At 35.7% G+C, this 22,534-nt stretch overlaps 1 protein-coding gene across 1 annotated transcript in view; it reads right to left on the reverse strand.

Annotated features, from left to right (window-relative positions):
* Nucleotides 1–1,022: 1,022 nt before the first annotated feature.
* cahz (carbonic anhydrase) overlaps nucleotides 1,023–22,534 on the reverse strand; it is a 40,418-nt gene continuing 18,906 nt past the window's right edge. Inside the window, exons 3-7 of the mRNA XM_034555220.1 lie at nucleotides 7,026–7,144; nucleotides 6,127–6,219; nucleotides 5,903–5,965; nucleotides 5,600–5,755; nucleotides 1,023–2,910 (exon numbers count right to left, since the gene is read on the reverse strand). Of these exons, the coding sequence (XP_034411111.1) occupies nucleotides 2,791–2,910; nucleotides 5,600–5,755; nucleotides 5,903–5,965; nucleotides 6,127–6,219; nucleotides 7,026–7,144 (551 nt within the window). The 3' untranslated portion in view covers nucleotides 1,023–2,790. The remainder of the gene's footprint in view (nucleotides 2,911–5,599; nucleotides 5,756–5,902; nucleotides 5,966–6,126; nucleotides 6,220–7,025; nucleotides 7,145–22,534) is intronic.

The following is a 22,534-nucleotide window of genomic DNA, read 5'->3' on the forward strand; positions in this document are numbered from 1 at the left end:
AGATCTAAAAAAGATATTAAAAGATAAAACCCACCAAGCCACAACCTGTTATTAACCTGCTGTTGGAAAGAGATAGAGAAGAATCTCTGCTGAGCCACCAGACTTCAGAACGGCTTCTTTCCTCTTTCTGTGAGACTCTTTTATTTATCCGCCACCCTCCACATATGGTACAGTCATAGGAGACTTGTTTTGTGTTTTTTGTATTTTCTTATGTAGCAAAATAGGACTACAATCTGCATTTCACAACGACATTAAAGTAACCGTGTAACCTTTTTGTTCACTCCAAATGGGACCATAGCTGACTAAATGAACATTGTGCTGTATTGAAGATAAGATAAGATATACTTACACACACTAATGATCATACATACACTCAAGCTTAGACTTTAACTGTACTGACAGGTTACCATACCATACTTGTATGCCATATCCAATTGCACTCTCTAAAATCCTTTGAGGAAACAGAATCATGAGTTGACTATTAGCACCGTAGAGCCTTCCCAAGAAACACATCCTCTGTCGTAGCCTCTAATGAAGGTTTTCAACATGTGAGCGAGCTGTCAATGTGAACACAAGATATTTATATGAAGAGACCAGATTTACAGTGTGAATGCTGACTCAATGCTGAGCATCACACCAGTGCACAACATGTTTCTCGTAAGAATTTCACAATGTCATTTATTTATTTTTGTTTGCTCACACACCTATTTGTATATAATGTGAAGACATGAATCTAGTGATTGAGACCATAAACTTGTTTGTAAATCCTCATCATCAAAGTGAGAAGTAGGAGCCTATTACTCATAGACTTCGAGACAATCCTAATTATTTTTGCAACCAGAAGAGTCGCCCCCTGATGGCCATTAGAGAGAATGCGGGTTCAAGCCACTTGAGCGTTCACTTTTCAGAACCAGAGGTCGCCCTTTGGGCTAACCAACCTTTCTGCGTCCTCTAATTTGAATAGCAAATTAAGGTTAATGTGTGTTGTGAGTTGTGAGAAAAAAAGAACACTCAGACATCTGAAAGTTATGAATATTTATTGATAAAAGTCTTCTTCATTATGGCATGACAGATTCCACATTTTGACAGCAGTTTTAAGTGACACACTTTAAAAGGTTAGAGCTATCTCGCCATAATCCCACTCTGAAAGTGTTTCATTACATTGATATAAAAGCTAAAAAAAGGTAACATTTTGCTGGTCTCTTATGAATATCTGGCACTGATATACTTCAGTTAGATGGAGTGATGACTATAGACATTGCTGACAAACAAATGCAATGACAAGTTCTATTACCTATGTTGATACTGCAGTGTGAGTTAATATATAGTCATAAATTGATCCTATAGGTTCTTTCTTTCCAACTTACAGTCTTACATCAGTCTTAAAGGCAATGTTTAATGCACTGTGGTGATAGGTAGTTTAGTTGTCATAGTTTTTATTTATTTCAATATATATAAAAATGGACTGACCATGACGACAGTAATGCAGCTGTCTCAGTGAAGTTATGGCTAAATTTTGCAACAACAAAAAAAAGCTAAACATTTATAAATTGGATGGAAGCCCAACAGAGACAATACACATGCATCAGTGTGTACATGACCTCATCAGCAAACACCTTGCAGGACTGTCTGTCACGACATACTGGAACATTCCACACATTAACATCATGAGATGGTCACTCGTCTCACCAGTTGATGGACGGTGGCCACAGTGAACAGCGGCATCACAACATGAGGCATCAATGACAACTTCAGCCTGAACAATCTGTCTGCCGCACAATTCACAACACAATGTGACGCATAGCAGCAAATCAGCTTCAGGAAGGCAACGCATACTGTCAAAAACTCAAAATATTTATTTGTATTATTGGTAAATATCCCTGCATGTATTTTAAGCCTACATCCAAGTCCAATAGGCTAAGTGGCCTTTTGCCTATAACTGCACTAAATAGCACGCATCATCTCATAATATAGATCTGCCCAAGAAGTCTTTCTTTATTTTTACCTTAAGTGCATTTATGTTAACAACATTTATTTGACTGTTGATTTAGATTATTGTATTTATTATTTTCCTTTAAAAAGACAAACATAACTTCTACTTTCAGAATATTGTATATCTTATTTGGCTAGATTTTATATCTTATAAAGCAGACTGTCTATTATTATTAGTTATTATTAGTTATACGGTGCCAGGGAGAATGGGTTTCATAACAGGATTCCTGCCCTTTAGTGAGAGTTTGTTAGCTCCCTGGTGCCTTGGTACCTGTGTTCAACCCAACCGCCAACAAAGAAAAGTTAACATTGTCTGGTTTTTAACCACAGAATACAATGAATTTGTTTGTGAACCAAAAACATTCTTCATAAATATGATTCACATCAGCCTTGTGTCAGACTTCCAGAAACGCCGTGAAGAACTTTTGTCTCGCTCGTAGTTCATTAGTACGATAAATTCATGTGGTTGCGTTAGCTAACGTCAGCTAAGTTAAATGTCATCTGGATTTGATCTGGATACTAAAATATAATATGTGACCTATTTCCTATGTCAAAGCTTAAAAGTACCTCAACGTACTTTAATTCAAGATACATCCAGTTAGTCTATGGCATAGAAAATGTATGCAGAAAGTATTGCATTCTACTTTTTAAGTTGATGTCAATAATTCTAATAGAAGCTACGAAATAGAAGCTGACGAAAATCTGGGAAAGGATGGGAAAATGGGAGTAAGGAGGTTCGGTACAAGGAGGGACGGATGGGCAAAAGGGGGTAAGGAAGCCCGGTAGATGAACAGGGGCTTATTTGAAGGAGGCGCGGACCCGGCGGCCCTTCAGAGCCTGACAGGGCCGGTAGTTGTCCACCATGCAGCACGGAGCTTCTCCATCGCCAGTGAAGAGGAGGCCGCGGAACTTGGCCATCTAACGAGGAAGGAGAGACGAGGAGAGAGGAGATTAATGAGCAGCCGCTGACATCCAAAACATGCATGGACTGAAGTACCACGTGTGTTGTTTCTAAACAAGTGTAACTGCATCTCCGCGGGGAGCAGTAGCATTACCGGTCGGAGCAGATGCTGTGGACCGCAGGACGGTTCTGAGCGCTCGCATCACGTGCATGAACGAGGTTTCTCATGCGCACGACTTGTGAGTCTCATTAAGCTCCAGAGCCGGGCCGAGGCTCTGTGCCGGGGCGTTTGTCACGGTTAACTTACCGATACTGCTTGTCAGCAATATCTCGCTGAGCTATACCTATATATATATATATATATATATATATATATATATATATATATATATATATATATATATATGTTATACTACTTTCACACAACAATGTGGGAATATGTATACAGCGCAACAAAAAAATGGCGAAAACTTATTTTCGGTGCCTGCAGAAACATGTCTCTAATGTAGATAGACAGTGTGTGTTACTTAGGAACCAGAAGGATGAAACAATCCCATGAGCTCTTGTATACTCAGTCGGCCAAATGAGAGTGCACTTTGATGTACGGAGGAAGAACAGGTGTACCAACCTACAAACGGTGAAATAAACAACTACCTTTGCAAAGGTGCACCATATTTTTCTCGCAAGCCAATTGGAGCATAATGGGCTATTTTCTGGAGGGGGGAGGGGGGGTCTTAAAGAGACAGGGGCTAAAACGGAGAGTTTCAGAGGGTGGATACAGGTCTACTCTGACAGACAGTGTGAGAAAAATTAAATGTGTGTGAACTTCGTAAAAGAATTCCAAATACAAATATGAACCTTAAAATAAACACGATGAAATGTGGAATTGAATGCAATAAATCTGCTTCACTTCTGCCGGTTAGTCTTAAATCCGGTGTTAACGCAGCACAGCCATCCTCACTACCTCCTCTGGGGCTCTCACATGTGCACGTGGTGGTGCAAGAGACAGCCCTGCTGGCGCCGAAGCTAGACCCACATCGGAGATATTAGCATTACGACGGATAAGGAAACTTCACTTTCCCCTTACCAAGAAATCAAGCCAAATCACTGAGCTACTGGTAACAAGTGCACGTCTTAAGGGGAATAGTGAAATAGTGTGTGTGTGTGTGACCCGACTAAAGCAGCAGTGTGGTGAAAACAACAACTCCTCAGGGAGCCATTTGGCCGGATTAATTGTCCCTCAGCGGGCTCACTGCCCTTCTTCTTCTTCTTCTCAACATAAGCACATGTCATCGTTGAACATCTATCATTTATCTAGGACTAAGCCTTCAGAGGGAAAGGTCCCTGTGGGTTTCGTGTCACGTGAAGCTGTACGGTGTTAGTTATGTTAAAGAGGTAGCGTGCCTGCTGCTCACTGGAGATAGCGGCAGTCTAAGTGTAATCTAAGTGAAACACAAGGCCCTGAAGGGTCAGACCCGCCCTGCTCTGAAGCATGACATGGCTCCCCAACACCTGGACCATTCTGCGGTCCCTAAACCACGAACAAACACCCAATGAGTTGATTAGCAAATCAAAGTCTTAAGTTCTTGTGAGGGTATTTTAAAATACTATCAAATGATGAAATAACTTCTTACTTCTCACTCTCTACTCTGCAGTCATTGACTGGCTCTTTCTTTTCATTTCTCAGGCTCCCTGAGGCTTGACCCTTCACTCCCTTGATTTTCTCATTTCAAGTTGACCTCTTCCAGAATCCAGACTACATGATCAAAACAGCCGTACTGAAGCAACATGTCCAAACCACATACGAGCAGGTGGGCTGCCAAGAGAGGGGTCTGTGTTTAGGACTGCCACAGATACACACAGGGTATTGTGTGCACGTTCACGCACATAGACACATGCACTTTATACTTCCACTGAAATACCCTTATGACCTAGCTATATTTAAATCATATGTAGTGTGTAATCCAGTCAGTCTGTAATTCCATTGAGTTGTTTTCAAGTTTGGCCCTCAAACTGAAGTGCAATACTCCATTTGTTACTTTATTCTGTTATACACTGTAGAACTCTGTAGGACTAAAACTGGCATTATAATACACAATGAATGAATGAAAAGATTACTCTAATAATAATAATAAGAAGCAAGCCTTGATTATCAAATCAATGTGCAGATTAATTTGAAAATATATGTAATGTAATAACTAAATAAATAAATAAATAATTTTCATATTTGTATATTTTCCAATATATACATTTGTGTTACATTTTTATTTATTTCTATATCCGTACCTTTTCTTATTTTTTAAAGTAAATACATTTTACTTCATCAGATCATGTATTAACCTGGTGTGCACATTGCTAACTCTGCTGCTATTAATGCACCTACTATCATTTATTTACGTTACTCTCTATGTTTTTTATGTCCCTGTACCACTGCAATAACCCAAATACCCTACTGGGGGTAAATAAAGGTGTATCTTAATCTTAATTTTATTTGTTTTATTTATTTGTTTTCAAAATAATCTGAACATTTGTTTGATGATTGAGGCTATAATTTCTTTATTTCTTAATGTATCTAATTATTTTATTTATGTATGTACTGAGTTGTTGAATATATCAATACTCAAAATGTGTAACTTCACAGGTGGAATAACTCATTTTTATTTTCTGAAGGTAAAGCAAGAGCATATAAGAGGCAACGTTCAGTACTTGTGCAGGGCTGACACTGATTGGCTCCTTGAGGACGATCCAGGTGACACTCTCAAACAGGGGAGGCGTGGTCAGAGAGCCATCATAGGTCCAATAATCCAGAGAACCAGGAAGAAGAGTCTTTGAGTCAAAGTTAGAAAAGGTGGTCTGCTTTCCCTGTGGGTATCAAGAAGCAAAGGATGGGAAAGGACGAGTGAGAGAAGGAAGTCATTGTTACTCCTGAGTAATCTTGACTATGGAGTTGTTCGTCTCCCCAGCACATACATTGCTGAGCATGGACAGTATTGGAACATTTGTCCTTACCTTGGTCTTAATAGCATCCAAGGCATCCAGAACTTTCTGAAGCCTGGGGTTGGCACTACCAATCTGGAACACAACACAGACACAAACATTTGTAATTATAATACTTAATACAGGTTCATTATTTGGCTTTTCTCTTTACCATCTTCACCATACTTAAAGCTTGTTTTCCCTGGAGTGCAGTCACAGACTGATGGGTTGTCAGAGATGAATCACTGGAGACTCACCTTGAGAAAGACCCCGACCACTGCGAGTCCATCGGGCTGGCTGGCTGCCTCTCCAAAGCTTGGGTACTTAGTGTTCCAGTGCACCAGGTGAAGCTAACAAGACAAAGACAAGTTTCACTTTTAGCAGGCAGCAACCTCCGGTTCTGAAATGTGAAGCCAATGTGGAAGTGTCATTGTAAACATGAGTTTATGGTCTCAATCTCTAGTTTCAAGTCTTCTTCAATACAGCATGGTGTTCATTTGGTGCATTATGGTCATATTTTGAGTCAAATAGACCATAAAGCGGGGTATGCTTTAGGGCGGGACTACAAGGTATCACTTATCTTTGGGCAACACAGTGATCATTGCTTGGGTTAAGATAAGCAAGTTTGTCACATAACTTCAGTAACGTGGCCTAAGTTACGTAAATTAAGTGCTTAATGCAACATACTGACGCAACATGAAATAGGTCAACGTTGACTTTTTGTTTCACATGGGACATGGACAGAGGTCTCCTGAGTGAAAGTCCTGTGTTTGTTTAAGTACATTTATTACGTAACTTCCGTTATGTGGCCTAGGTTACGTAAGTGCTTTTCAGTCAAATACTTAACGTTACTTAAAATAAGTCAATGTTGACTTTTGGTTTCAAACAAAAGTTCTGAAAAAGTCTAAGTTTAAGTACATTTGTTACATAACTTCAATTACATGGCTTACGTACATTCAGTAACATTTTCTGAAAGGTCCAAACAATTTAGAAATAGATGTGTTACTTTCATATATATTTGACCTAAGCTTCTTGAATAAGATAAGCTAGCACCACCATCAACCCCACACAATGTAGCCCTTTATAACCTAACAGGAACGGAGGGCCGGTTACTGTATGTGGGAGTTGTTGGCAGAAGACCCAGTGGCCTCAGTACCTCACTGGGGAACTTGATGCCGTTGACGGTGTGTTCGGAGCCTCTGTCATCACTGGCTCCCCAGTGGAAATGAAACTGCTTCAAGCGGTACGTTCCAGAAATAGGACCTCCAGTCAGGGCTGGAGAGAGAAAAACAAGCGAATCTTTAGAGACCCACTCTGGGAAAGACAGATTTAACATCAACACTCTGCTCCTCAGTTACCTGCACAGCATCACACAGCCAGTGAGGCCATTCTAGGGCTTTGGTTGTATATGGTCCTATGACTTCTACTGCTTTATATTACATTTTGATGCTATTTTATTTCAGAGGTGAACATTAAAATGGTATATTTCATTTATTTAAACCATAAAACACAGAGAACCCTGATTTGTGAAACATCTCTTTCAAGACATCCTGTCTGTCCACCACTGTGACGTTTTTCTGAGGGGGCAGTCCACTGGCTTTTACACGTAAAGGTCAGTTAAGTTCATGGTTGGTACTACTCAGCCTGTGAAAACATTTGTATGATATATTTAGTAGCACTGTGGAGAAAATGACACTCATGCAACAAGTCAACCAACCCAGAGCACCTCATTGAGTGTGTGTTCCTACCCTCTATTATCACAACAACACTATTTGGTGCTGTTGAGGTAGTGGCTCAGGGAGGACGTAAAGTCCTTTAAGAGACTGGACCCCGAGTGGCTGCCAGGGTGTTATACAGATGCCCGCTGCATGGGTTAAACGCTGAATACAATTTCATTTATGAATGGGCAACTTTTCCTGTAAACATTGAAATGGAATACAAAAAGAAAGAATAGGAAATGACATAAATTAATATTGATATGCACTGTCAGATGAATGTTGGACAAACAGTGTCAGTGCAGCAGGGCGAGGTGGTGCCGATGTCCTGGTGACCTCCAGATACGCTCTTATCTGCCACAGTACACACAGCAGGGGTGGAGGCCCAAAGCAGACAGACAGATAGCGTTTACTGTAACACTGTCATACTGTAATACTGTAATACTGTAATACTGTAACACTGTAATACTGTCATACTGTAATACTGTCATACTATAATACTGTAACACTGTAATACTGTCATACTGTCATACTGTAATACTGTAACACTGTAATACTGTCATACTGTAATACTGTCATACTGTAATACTGTAACACTGTAATACTGTAATACTGTAATACTGTCATACTGTCATAATGTAATACTGTCATACTGTAATACTGTAACACTGTAATACTGTCATACTGTAATACTGTCATACTGTAATACCGTAACACTGTAATACTGTCATACTGTAATACTGTAACAGTGTAATACTGTCATACTGTCATACTGTAATACTGTCATACTGTAATACTGTAACAGTGTAATACTGTCATATTGTAATACTGTCATACTGTAATACTGTCATACTGTCATACTGTAACACCGTAATACTGTAACACTGTAATACTGTAACACTGTAATACTGTCATACTGTAATACTGTAACACTGTAATACTGTAATACTGTCATACTGTAATACTGTAATACTGTAACACTGTAATACTGTAATACTGTCATACTGTAATACTGTAACACTGTAATACTGTAATACTGTAATACTGTGATACTGTAATACTGTAATACTGTCATACTGTAATACTGTCATACTGTAATACTGTAACACTGTCATACTGTAATACTGTAATACTGTAACACTGTAATACTGTCATACTGTAATACTGTCATACTGTAATACTGTAACACTGTAATACTGTCATACTGTCATACTGTAATACTGTAATACTGTAATACTGTAACACTGTAATACTGTCATACTGTAATACTGTCATACTGTAATACTGTAACACTGTAATACTGTAATACTGTAATACTGTCATACTGTCATAATGTAATACTGTCATACTGTAATACTGTAACACTGTAATACTGTCATACTGTAATACTGTCATACTGTAATACCGTAACACTGTAATACTGTCATACTGTAATACTGTAACAGTGTAATACTGTCATACTGTAATACTGTAACAGTGTAATACTGTCATACTGTCATACTGTAATACTGTCATACTGTAATACTGTAACAGTGTAATACTGTCATATTGTAATACTGTCATACTGTAATACTGTCATACTGTAATACTGTCATACTGTCATACTGTAACACCGTAATACTGTAACACTGTAATACTGTAACACTGTAATACTGTCATACTGTCATACTGTAATACTGTAACACTGTAATACTGTAATACTGTCATACTGTAATACTGTAACACTGTAATACTGTAATACTGTGATACTGTAATACTGTAATACTGTCATACTGTAATACTGTCATACTGTAATACTGTAACACTGTCATACTGTATTACTGTAATACTGTAACACTGTTATACTGTCATACTGTAATACTGTCATACTGTCATACTGTAATACTGTAACACTGTAATACTGTAATACTGTAATACTGCAACACTGTAATACTGTCATGCTGTCATACTTTCATACTGTCATACTGTAATACTGTCATACTGTAATACTGCAACACTGTAATACTGTCATACTGTAACACTGTTATAGTCATACTGTAATACTGTAACACTGTAATACTGTAACACTGTAATACTGTCATACTGTAATACTGTCATACTGTAATACTGTAATACTGTCATACTGTAACACTGTAATACTGTAACACTGTAATACTGTAATACTGTCATACTGTAATACTGTAACACTGTAATACTGTAATACTGTCATGCTGTCATACTGTCATACAGTAATACTGTCATACTGTCATACTGTAATACTATAACACCGTAATACTGTCATACTGTAATACTGTAATACTGTCATACTGTCATACTTTAACACAGTAATACTGTCATACTGTAATACTGTAACACCGTAATACTGTCATATTGTAATACTGTAATACTGTCACACTGTAATACTGTAATACTGTAACACTGTTATACTGTCATACTGTAATACTGTCATACTGTCATACTGTAATACTGTAACACTGTCATACTGTAATACTGTAATACTTTCTACATCCGAATAGTTTATTTGAGGAGTTTCAGTCAGGATTTAGAAAACACCACAGCACAGAGACAGCACTGGTGAAAATTACAAATGACCTCCTAATTGCATCAGATAAAGGACTCATCTCTGTACTGGTCTTGTTAGACCTTAGTGCTGATAAAGGACTCATCTCTGTACTGGTATTATTAGACCTTAGTGCTGCGTTCGAAACCATTGATCATGACATCCTATTACAGAGACTGGATCAGTCGATTGGCATTTCAGGTACCGCACTAAGTTGGTTTAAATCCTATTTATCAGATCGATCTCAATTTGTATTTGTAAACGATGAAGCCTCAATGACCACCAACGTTAATCACGGAGTTCCACAAGGTTCTGTGCTTGGACCAATTTTATTTACCTTATATATGCTTCCTTTGGGCAATATTATCAGGAAACACTGCATAAACTTTCATTGCTATGCAGACGATACTGAATTATATCTATCGATCAAACCAGAGGAGACCAACCAGCTCGCTAAAATTCAAGAATGTCTTAAAGACATAAAAACATGGATGACCTGCAACTTCCTGATGTTAAACTCAGACAAAACTGAAGTTATTTTACTGGCCCTGAACACCTCAGAGATCAATTATCTGGTGATGTGGTTTCTGTAGATGGCATTTCCCTGGCATCCAACACCACTGTAAAGAATCTAGGCGTTATCTTTGACCGAGACTTGTCCTTTAACTCCCACGTTAAGCAAATCTCAAGGATTACATTTTTTCATCTACGTAACATTTCCAAAATCAGGCACATCTTGTCTCAAAAAGATGCAGAAAAGCTGGTTCACGCGTTTGTTACTTCCAGACTAGATTACTGCAACTCCTTATTATCAGGCTGCTCTAATAAGTCTCTTAAATCCCTCCAGTTGATCCAGAATGCTGCAGCTTGTGTACTCACAAAAACTAAGAAAAGAGATCACATGACTCCTGTATTAGCTGCGCTGCACTGGCTCCCTGTAAAATCAAGAATCACATTTAAAATTCTTCTCCTCACTTACAAAGCCTTGATTGGTGATGCACCATCATATCTTAAGGAGCTTGTAGTACCATATTGCCCCACTAGAGAGCTGCGCTCACTAAATGCGGGGCTACTTGTGGTTCCTAGAGTCCTAAAAAGTAGAATGGGAGCAAGAGCCTTCAGTTATCAAGCTCCTCTTTTATGGAACCAGCTTCCACTTTCAGTCCGGGAGGCAGACACAGTCACCTCATTTAAGAATAGACTTAAGACTTTCCTCTTTAATAGTGCTTATAGTTAGGTCTGAATCAGGTTTGCCCTGGTCCAGCCCCTTGATATGCTGCTATAGGCTTATAGGCTGCTGGGGGATGTTTTAGGATACACTGAGCACCTATCTCTTCTTCTCTCTCTCCTTATGGATGAATTTACATCTCTCCATTGCACCTTATTAACTCTGCTTCCTCCCCGGAGTTGTTGTGACTTCACGTCTCATAGGGTCCATTGGACCTGGAGGTGTCTGATGCCTGGTGAGCCGGCCTACCGCGTTGGCCCTGCTGATGCCCCGCCCCCTCCTCTCTACCTCCTTCTGTTTCATGGATTGGAGTTCCATTCATACATTGTCATATTCATGTAATGTGTTTATGTAACTTTGTAAATGCTGTTCATTCTGTACACATGACATCTATTGCTTCTGTCCATCCGGGGAGAGGGATCCTCCTCTGTTGCTCTCCTGAAGGTTTCTTCCCTTTTTTCCCTGTCAAAGGTTATTTTTGGGGAGTTTTCCTTGATCCGATGTGAGGTCAAAGGTCAGGGATGTCGTATGTGTGCAGATTGTAAAGCCCTCTGAGGCAAATTTGTAATTTGTGATATTGGGCTATACAAAATAAACTGTATTGAATTGAATTGAAATACTGTAATACTGTCATACTGTAATACTGTAACACTGTAATACTGTAATACTGCAACACTGTAATACTGTCATACTGTAATACTGTCATACTGTCATACTTTCATACTGTCATACTGTAATACTGTCATACTGTAATACTGCAACACTGTAATACTGTAACACTGTAATACTGTCATACTGTAGCACTGTCATACTGTAAAACTGTAACACTGTAATACTGTAACACTGTTATACTGTCATACTGTAATACTGTTACACTGTAATACTGCAACACTGTAATACTGTAATACTGTAATACTGCAACACTATAATACTGTCATACTGTAATAATGCAACACTGTAATACTGCAACACTGTAATACTGTCATACTGTAATACTGTTATACTGTAATACTGTCATACTGTAATACTGCAACACTGTAATACTGTAACACTGTAGCACTGTAATACTGTAACACTGTAATACTGTCATACTGTAATACTGTAACACTGTTATACTGTCATACTGTAATACTGTAATACTGTCATACTGTAATACTGCAACACTGTAATACTGTAATACTGTAACACTGTAATACTGTCATACTGTAATACTGTAACACTGTAATACTGTAATACTGTAACACTGTTATACTGTCATACTGTAATACTGCAAGACTGTAATACTGTCATACTGTAATACTGTAACACTGTATTACTGTAATACTGTAATACTGTTATACTGTCATACTGTCATACTGTAACACTGTCATACTGTAACACTGTACTACTGTAATACTGTAATACTGTCATACTGTAACACTGTCATACTGTAACACTGTAACACTGTAATACTGTCATACTATAATACTGTCATACTGTAATACTGTAACACTGTAATACTGTCATACTGTCATACTGTAATACTGTAACACTGTCATACTGTCATACTGTCATACTGTAACACTGTAATACTGTAATACTGCAACCCTGTAATACTGTCATACTGTAATACTGTCATACTGTAATACTGTAATACTGTCATACTGTAATACTGCAACACTCTAATACTGTAATACTGTAATATTGTAACACTGTTATACTGTCATACTGTAATACTGTAACACTGTAATACTGTCATACTGTAATACTGTAACACCGTAAAACTGTCATACTGTAATACTGTAATACTGTCATACTTTCATACTGTAATACTGTAACACTATCAAACTGTAATACTGTAACACTGTAATACTGTAATACTGCAACACTGTAATACTGTCATACTGTAATACTGTCATACTGTCATACTGTAATACTGTCATACTGTAACACTGTATTACTGTAACACTGTATTACTGTAATACTGTAATACTGTTATACTGTCATACTGTCATACTGTAACACTGTCATACTGTAACACTGTACTACTGTAATACTGTAATACTGTCATACTGTCATACTGTAACACTGTAACACTGTAATACTGTCATACTCTAATACTGTCATACTGTAATAATGTAACACTGTAATACTGTCATACTGTAATACTGTAACACTGTCATACTGTCATACTGTAACACTGTAATACTGTAATACTGCAACACTGTAATACTTTCATACTGTAATACTGTCATACAGCAACACTGTAATACTGTCGTATTGTAATACTGTAACACTGTAATACTGTCATACTGTAACACTGTAATACTGTCATACTGTCATACTGTAATACTGTCATACTGTAATACTGTAATACTGTCATACTGTAATACTGTAATACTGTCATAAGGTAATACTGTCATACTGTCATACTGTCATACTGTAATACTGTGATACTGTAACACTGTAACACTGTAATACTGTAACACTGTCATATTGTAATACTGTAACACTGTAATACTGTCATACTGTCATACTGTAATACTGTAACACCGTAATACTGTAACACTGTAATACTATAATACTGTCATAAGGTAATACTGTCATACTGTCATACTGTCATACTGTAATACTGTGATACTGTAACACTGTAACACTGTAATACTGTAACACTGTCATATTGTAATACTGTAACACTGTAATACTGTCATACTGTAATACTCTAACACTGCAATACTGTAATACTGTAACACTTTTATACTGTCATACTGTAATACTACAACACTGTAATACTGTCATACTGTAATACTGTAATACTGTAACACTGTATTACTGTAATACTGTAATACTGTTATACTGTCATACTGTAACACTGTACTACTGTAATACTGTCATACTGTAATACTGTAACACTGTCATACTGTAACACTGTAACACTGTAATACTGTCATACTCTAATACTGTCATACTTTAATACTGTAACACTGTAATACTGTCATACTGTCATACTGTAATACTGTAACACTGTCATACTGTCATACTGTAACACTGTAATACTGTAATACTGCAACACTGTAATACTGTCATACTGTTATACTGTCAGACTGTCATACTGTAATACTGCATCACTGTAATACTGTCATACTGTAATACTGTCATACTGTAACACTGTAATACTGTCATACTGTAATACTGTCATACTGTAGAACTGTAATACTGTCATACTCTAATACTGTAATACTGTAATACTGTCATACTGTCATATTCTCATACTGTCATACTGTAATACTGTAACACTGTCATACTGTATTACTGTAACACTGTAATACTGTAATACTGCAACACTGTAATACTGTCATACTGTAATACTGTCATACTGTCATCTTGTAATACTGTCATACTGTAACACTGTATTACTGTAACACTGTATTACTGTAATACTGTTATACTGTCATACTGTCATACTGTAACACTGTCATACTGTAACACTGTACTACTGTAATACTGTAATACTGTCATACTGTAATACTGTAACACTGTCATACTGTAACACTGTAACACTAACACTGTAATACTGTCATACTCTAATACTGTCATACTGTAATACTGTAACACTGTAATACTGTAACACTGTCATACTGTAATACTGTAACACTGTAATACTGTCATACTGTCATACTGTAATACTGTAACACCGTAATACTGTAACACTGTAATACTGTAACAATGTAATACTGTCATACTGTAATACTGTAACACTGTAATACTGTAATACTGTAACACTGTTATACTGTCATACTGTCATACTGTAATACTGTAATACTGTAATACTGTCATACTGTCATACTGTAATACTGTAACACTGTAATACTGTAATACTGTAACACTGTTATACTGTCATACTGTAATACTACAACACTGTAATACTGTCATACTGTTATACTGTAATACTGTAACACTGTATTACTGTAATACTGTAATACTGTTATACTGTCATACTGTCATACTGTAACACTGTCATACTGTAACACTGTACTACTGTAATACTGTCATACTGTAATACTGTAACACTGTCATACTGTAACACTGTAACACTGTAATACTGTCATACTCTAATACTGTCATACTCTAATACTGTCATACTGTAATACTGTAACACTGTAATACTGTCATACTCTCATACTGTAATACTGTAACACTGTCATACTGTCATACTGTAACACTGTAATACTGTAATACTGCAACACTGTCATACTGTAGAACTGTAATACTGTCATACTCTAATACTGTAATACTGTAATACTGTCATACTGTCATACTCTCATACTGTCATACTGTAATACTGTAACACTGTCATACTGTATTACTGTAACACTGTAATACTGTAATACTGCAACACTGTAATACTGTCATACTGTAATACTGTCATACTGTCATCTTGTAATACTGTCATACTGTAACACTGTATTACTGTAACACTGTATTACTGTAATACTGTAATACTGTTATACTGTCATACTGTCATACTGTAACACTGTCATACTGTAACACTGTACTACTGTAATACTGTAATACTGTCATACTGTAATACTGTAACACTGTCATACTGTAACACTGTAACACTAACACTGTAATACTGTCATACTCTAATACTGTCATACTGTAATACTGTAACACTGTAATACTGTAACACTGTCATACTGTCATACTGTAACACTATAATACTGTAATACTGCAACACTGTAATACTTTCATACTGTAATACTGTCATACTGTCATACTGCAACACTGTAATACTGTCGTATTGTAATACTGTAACACTGTAATACTGTCATACTGTAACACTGTAATACTGTCATACTGTCATACTGTAATACTGTAATACTGTCATACTGTAACACTGTAATACTGTAATACTGTAATACTGTAACACTGTAATACTGTCATACTCTAATACTGTAATACTGTAACACTGTAATACTGTAATACTGTCATAAGGTAATACTGTCATACTGTCATACTGTCATACTGTAATACTGTGATACTGTAACACTGTAACACTGTAATACTGTAACACTGTCATATTGTAATACTGTAACACTGTAATACTGTCATACTGTCATACTGTAATACTGTAACACTGTAATACTGTAATACTGTAATACTGTAACACTGTCATACTGTAATACTGTCATAAGGTAATACTGTCATACTGTCATACTGTAATACTGTGATACTGTAACACTGTAACACTGTAATACTGTAACACTGTCATATTGTAATACTGTCATACTGTAATACTGTCATACTGTAATACTGTAATACTGTCATACTGTAACACTGTAATACTGTAACACCGTAATACTGTAACACTGTAATACTGTAACAATGTAATACTGTCATACTGTCATACTGTAATACTGTAACACTGTAATACTGTAATACTGTAACACTGTTATACTGTCATACTGTCATACTGTAATACTGTCATACTGTAATACTGTAATACTGTCATACTGTCATACTGTAATACTGTAATACTGTAATACTGTCATACTGTCATACTGTAATACTGTCATACTGTAATACTCTAACACTGCAATACTGTAATACTGTAACACTTTTATACTGTAATACTGTAATACTGCAACCCTGTAATACTGTCATACTGTAATACTGTCATACTGTAATACTGTAATACTGTCATACTGTAATACTGCAACACTCTAATACTGTAATACTGTAATATTGTAACACTGTTATACTGTCATACTGTAATACTGTAACACTGTAATACTGTCATACTGTAATACTGTAACACCGTAAAACTGTCATACTGTAATACTGTAATACTGTCATACTGTCATACTGTAATACTGTAACACTATCATACTGTAATACTGTAACACTGTAATACTGTAATACTGCAACACTGTAATACTGTCATACTGTAATACTGTCATACTGTCATACTGTAATACTGTCATACTGTAACACTGTATTACTGTAACACTGTATTACTGTAATACTGTAATACTGTTATACTGTCATACTGTCATACTGTAACACTGTCATACTGTAACACTGTACTACTGTAATACTGTAATACTGTCATACTGTCATACTGTAACACTGTAACACTGTAATACTGTCATACTCTAATACTGTCATACTGTAATAATGTAACACTGTAATACTGTCATACTGTAATACTGTAACACTGTCATACTGTCATACTGTAACACTGTAATACTGTAATACTGCAACACTGTAATACTTTCATACTGTAATACTGTCATACTGCAACACTGTAATACTGTCGTATTGTAATACTGTAACACTGTAATACTGTCATACTGTAACACTGTAATACTGTCATACTGTCATACTGTAATACTGTCATACTGTAATACTGTAATACTGTCATACTGTAACACTGTAATACTGTAATACTGTAATACTGTAACACTGTAATACTGTCATACTCTAATACTGTAATACTGTAACACTGTAATACTGTAATACTGTAATACTGTCATAAGGTAATACTGTCATACTGTCATACTGTCATACTGTAATACTGTGATACTGTAACACTGTAACACTGTAATACTGTAACACTGTCATATTGTAATACTGTAACACTGTAATACTGTCATACTGTCATACTGTAATACTGTAACACCGTAATACTGTAACACTGTAATACTGTAATACTGTCATAAGGTAATACTGTCATACTGTCATACTGTCATACTGTAATACTGTGATACTGTAACACTGTAACACTGTAATACTGTAACACTGTCATATTGTAATACTGTAACACTGTAATACTGTCATACTGTAATACTCTAACACTGCAATACTGTAATACTGTAACACTTTTATACTGTCATACTGTAATACTACAACACTGTAATACTGTCATACTGTAATACTGTAATACTGTAACACTGTATTACTGTAATACTGTAATACTGTTATACTGTCATACTGTCATACTGTAACACTGTCATACTGTAACACTGTACTACTGTAATACTGTCATACTGTAATACTGTAACACTGTCATACTGTAACACTGTAACACTGTAATACTGTCATACTCTAATACTGTCATACTTTAATACTGTAACACTGTAATACTGTCATACTGTCATACTGTAATACTGTAACACTGTCATACTGTCATACTGTAACACTTTAATACTGTAATACTGCAACACTGTAATACTGTCATACTGTTATACTGTCAGACTGTCATACTGTAATACTGCATCACTGTAATACTGTCATACTGTAATACTGTCATACTGTAATACTGTAACACTGTAATACTGTCATACTGTAACACTGTAATACTGTCATACTGTAATACTGTCATACTGTAACACTGTAATACTGTCATACTGTAATACTGTCATACTGTAGAACTGTAATACTGTCATACTCTAATACTGTAATACTGTAATACTGTCATACTGTCATACTCTCATACTGTCATACTGTAATACTGTAACACTGTCATACTGTATTACTGTAACACTGTAATACTGTAATACTGCAACACTGTAATACTGTCATACTGTAATACTGTCATACTGTCATCTTGTAATACTGTCATACTGTAACACTGTATTACTGTAACACTGTATTACTGTAATACTGTTATACTGTCATACTGTCATACTGTCATACTGTAACACTGTCATACTGTAACACTGTACTACTGTAATACTGTAATACTGTCATACTGTAATACTGTAACACTGTCATACTGTAACACTGTAACACTAACACTGTAATACTGTCATACTCTAATACTGTCATACTGTAATACTGTAACACTGTAATACTGTAACACTGTCATACTGTAATACTGTAACACTGTAATACTGTCATACTGTCATACTGTAATACTGTAACACCGTAATACTGTAACACTGTAATACTGTAACAATGTAATACTGTCATACTGTAATACTGTAACACTGTAATACTGTAATACTGTAACACTGTTATACTGTCATACTGTCATACTGTAATACTGTAATACTGTAATACTGTCATACTGTCATACTGTAATACTGTAACACTGTAATACTGTAATACTGTAACACTGTTATACTGTCATACTGTAATACTACAACACTGTAATACTGTCATACTGTTATACTGTAATACTGTAACACTGTATTACTGTAATACTGTAATACTGTTATACTGTCATACTGTCATACTGTAACACTGTCATACTGTAACACTGTACTACTGTAATACTGTCATACTGTAATACTGTAACACTGTCATACTGTAACACTGTAACACTGTAATACTGTCATACTCTAATACTGTCATACTCTAATACTGTCATACTGTAATACTGTAACACTGTAACACTGTAATACTGTCATACTCTCATACTGTAATACTGTAACACTGTCATACTGTCATACTGTAACACTGTAATACTGTAATACTGCAACACTGTCATACTGTAGAACTGTAATACTGTCATACTCTAATACTGTAATACTGTAATACTGTCATACTGTCATACTCTCATACTGTCATACTGTAATACTGTAACACTGTCATACTGTATTACTGTAACACTGTAATACTGTAATACTGCAACACTGTAATACTGTCATACTGTAATACTGTCATACTGTCATCTTGTAATACTGTCATACTGTAACACTGTATTACTGTAACACTGTATTACTGTAATACTGTAATACTGTTATACTGTCATACTGTCATACTGTAACACTGTCATACTGTAACACTGTACTACTGTAATACTGTAATACTGTCATACTGTAATACTGTAACACTGTCATACTGTAACACTGTAACACTAACACTGTAATACTGTCATACTCTAATACTGTCATACTGTAATACTGTAACACTGTAATACTGTAACACTGTCATACTGTCATACTGTAACACTATAATACTGTAATACTGCAACACTGTAATACTTTCATACTGTAATACTGTCATACTGCAACACTGTAATACTGTCGTATTGTAATACTGTAACACTGTAATACTGTCATACTGTAACACTGTAATACTGTCATACTGTAATACTGTCATACTGTAATACTGTAATACTGTCATACTGTAACACTGTAATACTGTAATACTGTAATACTGTAACACTGTAATACTGTCATACTCTAATACTGTAATACTGTAACACTGTAATACTGTAATACTGTCATAAGGTAATACTGTCATACTGTCATACTGTCATACTGTAATACTGTGATACTGTAACACTGTAACACTGTAATACTGTAACACTGTCATATTGTAATACTGTAACACTGTAATACTGTCATACTGTCATACTGTAATACTGTAACACCGTAATACTGTAACACTGTAATACTGTAACAATGTAATACTGTCATACTGTCATACTGTAATACTGTAACACTGTAATACTGTAATACTGTAACACTGTTATACTGTCATACTGTCATACTGTAATACTGTCATACTGTAATACTGTAATACTGTCATACTGTCATACTGTAATACTGTAATACTGTAATACTGTCATACTGTCATACTGTAATACTGTCATACTGTAATACTCTAACACTGCAATACTGTAATACTGTAACACTTTTATACTGTCATACTGTAATACTACAACACTGTAATACTGTCATACTGTAATACTGTAATACTGTAACACTGTATTACTGTAATACTGTAATACTGTTATACTGTCATACTGTCATACTGTAACACTGTCATACTGTAACACTGTACTACTGTAATACTGTCATACTGTAATACTGTAACACCGTAATACTGTAACACTGTAATACTGTAACAATGTAATACTGTCATACTGTAATACTGTAACACTGTAATACTGTAATACTGCAACACTGTAATACTGTCATACTGTAATACTGTCATACTGTAATACTGTCATACTGTCATCTTGTAATACTGTCATACTGTAACACTGTATTACTGTAACACTGTATTACTGTAATACTGTAATACTGTTATACTGTCATACTGTCATACTGTCATACTGTCATACTGTAACACTGTCATACTGTAACACTGTACTACTGTAATACTGTAATACTGTCATACTGTAATACTGTAACACTGTCATACTGTAACACTAACACTGTAATACTGTCATACTCTAATACTGTCATACTGTAATACTGTAACACTGTAATACTGTAACACTGTCATACTGTAATACTGTAACACTGTAATACTGTCATACTGTCATACTGTAATACTGTAACACCGTAATACTGTAACACTGTAATACTGTAACAATGTAATACTGTCATACTGTAATACTGTAACACTGTAATACTGTAATACTGTAACACTGTTATACTGTCATACTGTAATACTGTAATACTGTAACACTGTCATACTGTAACACTGTAACACTGTACTACTGTCATACTCTAATACTGTCATACTGTAATAATGTAACACTGTAATACTGTCATACTGTAATACTGTAATACTGTAACACTGTAATACTGTCATACTGTAATACTTTAATACTGTAACACTGTCATACTGTAACACTGTAATACTGTAATACTGCAACACTGTAATACTGTCATACTGTAATACTTTAATACTGTAACACTGTCATACTGTCATACTGTAATACTGTAACACCGTAATACTGTAACACTGTAATACTGTAACAATGTAATACTGTCATACTGTCATACTGTAATACTGTAACACTGTAATACTGTAATACTGTAACACTGTTATACTGTCATACTGTCATACTGTAATACTGTCATACTGTAATACTGTAATACTGTCATACTGTCATACTGTAATACTGTAATACTGTAATACTGTCATACTGTCATACTGTAATACTGTCATACTGTAATACTCTAACACTGCAATACTGTAATACTGTAACACTTTTATACTGTCATACTGTAATACTACAACACTGTAATACTGTCATACTGTAATACTGTAATACTGTAACACTGTATTACTGTAATACTGTAATACTGTTATACTGTCATACTGTCATACTGTAACACTGTCATACTGTAACACTGTACTACTGTAATACTGTCATACTGTAATACTGTAACACCGTAATACTGTAACACTGTAATACTGTAACAATGTAATAC

This window comes from Cyclopterus lumpus, chromosome 17 (assembly GCF_009769545.1).
Source record: "Cyclopterus lumpus isolate fCycLum1 chromosome 17, fCycLum1.pri, whole genome shotgun sequence".
NCBI classification, from domain to species: domain Eukaryota; kingdom Metazoa; phylum Chordata; class Actinopteri; order Perciformes; family Cyclopteridae; genus Cyclopterus; species Cyclopterus lumpus.